Source organism: Mandrillus leucophaeus, unplaced genomic scaffold, assembly GCF_000951045.1.
Source record: "Mandrillus leucophaeus isolate KB7577 unplaced genomic scaffold, Mleu.le_1.0 Scaffold46, whole genome shotgun sequence".
In the NCBI taxonomy this organism is placed as follows: domain Eukaryota; kingdom Metazoa; phylum Chordata; class Mammalia; order Primates; family Cercopithecidae; genus Mandrillus; species Mandrillus leucophaeus.
Window position 1 is genome coordinate 1,281,961 of NW_012104920.1, and position 6,287 is coordinate 1,288,247.

Sequence of the window (6,287 nt, forward strand, 5' to 3'; positions counted from 1 at the left end):
ATCTCCGCTCACTGCAACCCCTGCCTCGGGGGTTCAAGCGATTCTCCTGCCTCAGCCTCCTGGGGACTACAGGCACCCACCACCACGCCCAGCTAATTTTCATATTTTTAGTAGAGTCAGGGTTTCACCATGTTGGCCAGGCTGGTCTCAATCTCTTGACCTTGCAATCTGCCCGCGTCGGCCTCCCAAAGTGCTGGGATTACAGGCCTGAGCCACCGGGCGCCCGGCCGCTTTCAGGTTTTTAGAGGCTTCACTACTAGGCATGACTGATTAAATCACTGATCCTCAGTGATTGCTTTAACCTTCGGCCCCTTTCCCCTCCCTGGAAGCTGGTGGGGGTGAGGCTGAAAGTTCCAACCCTCTAATCATGAAGCCACCTAGAGGGGCTAGCCATGAATCAACTCATCAGCATACAAAACACACATCACTGGAGATTCCAAGGATTTTACAAGTGGAATGCCAGGAGCCTGGTCAGGAGACCAAATATGTATCTCTCAGTATCACAGAGCCTGTCAGTCCTACTGGTTTTACTTGTAAAATGTATCCTACGTAAAACTACTCTCTCTCTCTTCCTTTAGCACTCCAGTTCAAGTTTCTCACCTGGACTACTGTGCTCTGTTCCTGCTTCCGTTCTTGCCCCCCTTTCAATCTATCATTGAAACAGGAGTTTAGAACAGAAAGCTCAATGGCTTCTCAGTATGCGCACAATACAATCCCCCTCCTCAGCCTACTGTACATGTCGTATGTCCTACATGATCTACTCTCTGACCGAATTTTGTATCGGTCTGCCTTTGCTCACTCTGTGCCAACTACACAGGTCACCCCCACAAGCCCTCTGTTCTTTTCACTATGGGTCTTGTGTACTTTCTGGTCCCTTTGCCTAAACACTCCTCTCCCAGATCTGAAAATGGCTGGCTGCTCATCATTCAAGTCTCAGCTATGAGAGGCCTTCCTAGACCACCCAATCTAAAGTACCCACTTTCCACACTATCCCAGTACTCTGGGTTGTTTTTTTTTTTTTTTTTTTTGAGACAGTTTTGCTCTTGTTGCCCCAGGCTGGAGTGCAATGGTGGGGGGTCTCGGCTCACTGCAACCTCTGCCTCCCAGGTTCATGCAATTCTCCTGCCTCAGCCTCCCGAAATAGCTGGGCTTATTAACAGGCCATCTGCCACCACACAGGGCTAATTTTTGTATTTTTAATAGAGACAGGGTTTCTCAATGTCGGCCAGACTAGTCTCGAACTCCTGACCTCAGGTGATCCACCCAAGTTGGCCTTCCAAAGTGCTGGGATCACAGGCGTGAGCCACTGCACCCGGCCTCACATTATTCTGTTTTGATCTGCCCACAGCACTTATCGCTAGCTGCAATTTAACTGTATTCTCACTCCACAAGGGCAAGTTTTCCTTATTTAATACTGTATCTTTAGTGCCTACACACACAGGAGACATTTAATCTTTGACAGACTGAATGAACAGAGTCAGGGAAAGGGCTCATAGAAAACAAGACTCTCATTCTTTAGAGGCAAAGGCATTACACAAGTAGATGTCAATTCAAAACTCACGTTTTTGGTCCACCTTTTCACCCCATCATAACCCTTGGTACGGAGTTTATCATAGAAGAAACTATTGAAGAAATGCACCTGTGCCAATGACACAAAAAAGCTCAATGGAATTAAAAGACTTCAGACTCTCCCACTAAGTCTCCCCTCCTCAGTCCACTGACAGTAAAAACAAATTCTGGGTTTTTGGGTTTCTTTTCTTTTTTTTGGTAGAGACAGGGTCTCACTGTGTTGCCCAGGTTGGTCTCAAACTCCTGGCCTCAAGCAATCTGTCTGCCTGCCTGCATCGGCCTCCCAGAGCATTGAGATTATAGGCATGAGTCAACAAACCAGGCCTTTTTTTTTTTTTTTTTTTTTGAGGCAGGGCCTTGCTCTGTCGCCCAGGCTGGAGTGCAGTGGCACGATTTCGACTCACTGCAACCTCCGCCTCCCGGGTTCAAGCAATTCTCCCGCCTCACCCTCCCGAGTAGCTGGGACTACAGGCACCCGCCACTACACCCAGCTAACTTTTTCGTATTTTTAGTAGAGACAAGGTTTCACCATGTTGGCCAGGCTGGTCTCGAACTCCTGACCTCAGGTGATCCCTCTGCCTTGGCCTCCCAAAGTGCTGGGATTACGGGGATGAGTCACCACACCTTTTTTTTTTTTTTTTTTTTTTTTTTTTTTTTTTGGAGACAGAATTCTGCTCTTGTTGCCCAGGCAGGAGTGCAATGGCGTGAGCTCGATTCACCGCAACCTCCGCCTCCCAGGTTCAAGCAATTCTCCTCCCTCAGCCTCCTGAGTAACTGGGATTACAGGCATGCGCCACCATGCCCAGCTACAGGGTTTCTCCATGTTGGTCAGTCTGGTCTTGAACTCCCAACCTCAGGTGATCTGCCCGCCTTAGCCTCCGAAAGTGCTGGGATTACAGGCACGAGCCACCATGCCTGGCAGCCTTTTTTGTTTTTTTAACCTTGTTTTACAATAGGATCCCATCCCGATTCTTGGGGCTGGTCATAGGGAAAAACACTAAATACCGGCAGAAAGGAAAACAACTGATACATCCAGGGCCAAGATTACAGATTTGAAATTAATACACTACCACTACCACCTCTCTCCCTGAAACAGAGACCCTCTCTATGTAAAATGAAAAGGATGAAAGGAGCTTAAAAAGCTGCTTAAAACTGCAGAAGTTCTTCTGGGTACTGACCTATCTGGTTGGGCCTACCTTTTCAGGGACTGTGTCCATGACCAGGTCTCCATACATGTTCATCACCTGGGGAGAAGATGGGAGGCAGCTTGCCATGGAGGGTGCGGCATGGGTACAGGGCTCCCCCATGCAGAGGGCCCCAGACACCCTGCTCCCTGAATCCCCTCTCAGGCCTGTTTCTCTACCCTTTCTCACCTGGTCATTGAGCCAGTTCTGTCCATACAAGGTCCCCAAGTCATCCATGGTCAGCACATGCCGCTTATAGGCCACACGGAAGCCCCTCACCATGGCATTGCCTGGCATCCGCTGGTATGACTGGATCAGCTGCAACACCAGGCCCTTCCTGAGTAGGCCAAGGGTGGAGTCACACAAAAGTTGATGCAGCTGGGGCACACAGAAATACCTACTACTCCCTAGAATACAAATTCTAACTGACCCCCTTTTATTCGGCTCATGATGGGTCCTTCTGAAGACCCGCGAAAGGCCCACTCCCCAGAAAGAAGAACATGACTACTCAAGTAGAACATGTCAGGGTCCCAGGTAAAGACTCTCCCATCAGCTTTCAAGGACTCGGCACCTTGCCTGCAGAGTCCTCCCCTTCAACTCTAGCTTCCTCCTCCCCCAAGTACAGCCCTATGGGAGAAAAGGCAGCAGTATTCTCTCTACGTCCTTACGTCCCTGAGGCCCCAGCCCTCCTTTGAAGGAGGGCTTTCAAGCCTCACCTGGAAGGCGTGGAAAACTCCTGCTGGAAAATGTCCTCCAATTTCTCCACTACCTCATCAGTGCTGAGGGGTATGAGGCTGCCATATGTTTGAAGGAATTCGTCCAAGATGCCTGGTGGAAAGGGAGAGAGGAGGGGTAAGGCCTCCAGACTTTACTTTAGGAGTGGGTGGAGGCAGAGGCTAGTTGCTCAAGGGCTCCTTACTCTGTACGCAGGTCACATGCTCCTCTCGCAGGGGGCTGTGCTGGCCGGCTTTCTCCCCAGGCCTCTCTGCCTCTTCTGCCATGCCCAAATCTGAGCCCTGAAAAAGCTCCTGGGCCACATGGTCCCCGATGCTGCACACATTGCTGATGAGGATGCTGGCATCAGGGGGTGCCAAGCTGCGCTCCCCTTCTGGCCCAGATGGTCCCCCAAAACCGTTGGGCAGAGTACATGAAAGGAGGCCTATAAGGCAGGGGAAATGGAATGGGCATGAGAGATTGGCCTAGGGGAAAGGACAATGGGATGCACACGGTTAACTCATGCATGCAAAGAAGACCGCGAGAAGGATACACTGAAGCAGAATCCACCAATGTCAATCCCACTCCAAGAAACGGGGACCCCATAAGCATGAGATAAACATGTCCAAGAGATTCTACAGGGACGGAGAGAGTTCCTACTCATAGACAGAAGAAAGAAAAAGGATTAGCAATTAGACATGAAAACTTCAGGGATATTTGTCACCACTATATGCCAAACACCTAGCACAGTACCCAGCATATTGTAATGGCTCAATGAATAGTTGAATATGTAATAAAGACGTAGAGAGCCTGAAATTGTTTGGCTGGAGTTCTCCGAAAGGGAAATATTATTTCACAACTGTAAGATGATGTACTCCACTACCGGGAGAGATCCCATCCCACCACTGTGGGAGTGGTACTCTCTGGAGATGTACACACAGGGGTTCTTATACTGAGACGCCGACGAGGGATTTCGCGTGGACAGGATTTTTCTAAACCACAGCTCCCCTTTCGCATCTGCGCTCAAGACCAACAGGATACCTACTTAGGGAATCTGTTTCCTAGTTCTGACTGGGAAACAGCCAGGCTCACTCCCAAGCTTACTTTCTGCTCAAAGTGGGGCTTAATGGAGATATTTTGCAGCTCTTCTGGAGCTGTCACTCTGCCATCCTACTTTCCCCAAGCCCAACTCTCACCATGGCAACAGGCTCCTGGTGCTCCAGGCTCTTATCCCTCCCTAACCCCTTTCCCCCCATCCCCACCCCACACCCCTTTCCCACCTTACCCGAGTCAGGGTCCAGAGGAGACTTTGGAGTCCACCTGAGTCCATCTTCCTCCATGGGGGGCCCAGAGGGCACTGGTGGAGACCCTCTCACCCCATCCTCAGCCATGAGAGCACCTAGCAGACCCAGCCGGGGTGGAGGTGGCCCCCGGGGAGAGTCAAAACGACAACAGGGGGATGGCACCTGTGGCGTCGCACCCCCTTCCTGGGGTGAAAGATGGTTCTTGGGGTGTGCGAGGCCCCGCCGCCGGCCCCGGTGGCGCCCCCAAAGCTTCCAGTGGAATGTCAGCGAGGTGCTTTTTGAGTAGAGCAGCATCCGGAAGGCTCTCATGGCTCGACGGCGGCGCTGTGAGCAGGTTTTTCGATGAGTGGGGCGGGAAGGGCGGGGCCGCTGGGAGGTTCCTAGCTGACTCCATCTGGGGGGCAGCCTCCAAGCTGCCACTTCCTCCTCTTCATCTTCATCCTCCTCCTCCTCCTCTTCCTCCTCCTCTTCACTTGCTGAGGCATCAAAAGAGGGTCGGGGGACAGGGAGGCGTCTGGCTGGCACTGTGGTCCCTGACCCAGGATCTGGCCCAAACCCTCCACCTGACTTGAGTCGGGGTTTGGGAGGTGGGGGCCAACGAAGACGCTCCCGCCTGGGACTTGAGTAAGCTGGGGGTATGCCGGGTCCAGGAGGCTCAGGCCCCCAGGACCCGGTCCCTTGTATAGTCTCTTTCATCTTCCAGTACCCTGAAAAACAAAGATCAATAATATCAAAATCTAAGCATCACGCCAGCGCAGATCTTGCCTCTCTTCCTGGCCATGCCTCCTCTGGATTCAGATGCAAATAAAGAAAAGCAGAAAAACGCAAAACTCCAAACTTAAGATCTTCCCAGTTAACGCAATCCACAAGGGGCCCTTTAGGGTCTATGCCATCATCTCTCCCCAGTTCAGAGACAAGGGAAAATGGCTAAGCACCAGGCCTCAGAAATCTTATTTCTAAGATCCCCAGGCCAAACCCAATAGCAATACCTGGTTCTACGTCTTTATTTTAATACCACCAGGGCTGTCCTTTGAGGGCCCAATAAGGGCAATTTCTTTCCTCAGGGACATGATAACCGTGGTACCTGAGGAGAATGCAACTTGCACGTGGAAACTGTGGGCTGGAGTGGGAGTTCTCTAACACCCTGGATGAACGGGGGGCGTGGGAAGGCTGCGGTCATCTCAGGTGCGGATGCCAAGGCTATGGTTCAGGGGCAGAGGCTGATGAACGGGGAAGCACTTTGAAGGAAACTTAAAGGGAACTGAATCAAGGCGCTGGGACAGAACGGAGCGCACGAGCCAGGCCGGGCCAGCCCCCTCCTACTTCATCCTCGGGGACCAGAATGCAACCCGGCACCAGTCCGGTGCCACGGGCTTGGATGGCTGGGCGCACACGGGCCTTAAGAAGCCCTTTTGCGGGCCTCTGGACCCCGGTTGGGTGGAAGCGAGGCCCAGGAATGGGAGAGGCCAAGGCAGGGCTGGGGGGAGGGGAGGGGGCGTCCTCACCGCGAGCGGGG

At 52.1% G+C, this 6,287-nt stretch overlaps 1 protein-coding gene across 1 annotated transcript in view; it reads right to left on the minus strand.

The window, feature by feature from the left end:
* SENP3 (SUMO1/sentrin/SMT3 specific peptidase 3) overlaps positions 1-5,473 on the minus strand; it is an 8,924-nt gene extending 3,451 nt beyond the window's left edge. The window contains exons 1-6 of the mRNA XM_011994567.1: positions 4,753-5,473; positions 3,673-3,912; positions 3,470-3,581; positions 2,943-3,090; positions 2,766-2,813; positions 1,562-1,639 (exon numbers count right to left, since the gene is read on the minus strand). Coding sequence (XP_011849957.1) covers positions 1,562-1,639; positions 2,766-2,813; positions 2,943-3,090; positions 3,470-3,581; positions 3,673-3,912; positions 4,753-5,467 — 1,341 coding nt within the window. The 5' untranslated portion in view covers positions 5,468-5,473. The remainder of the gene's footprint in view (positions 1-1,561; positions 1,640-2,765; positions 2,814-2,942; positions 3,091-3,469; positions 3,582-3,672; positions 3,913-4,752) is intronic.
* Between the last annotated feature and the right edge of the window lie 814 nt (positions 5,474-6,287).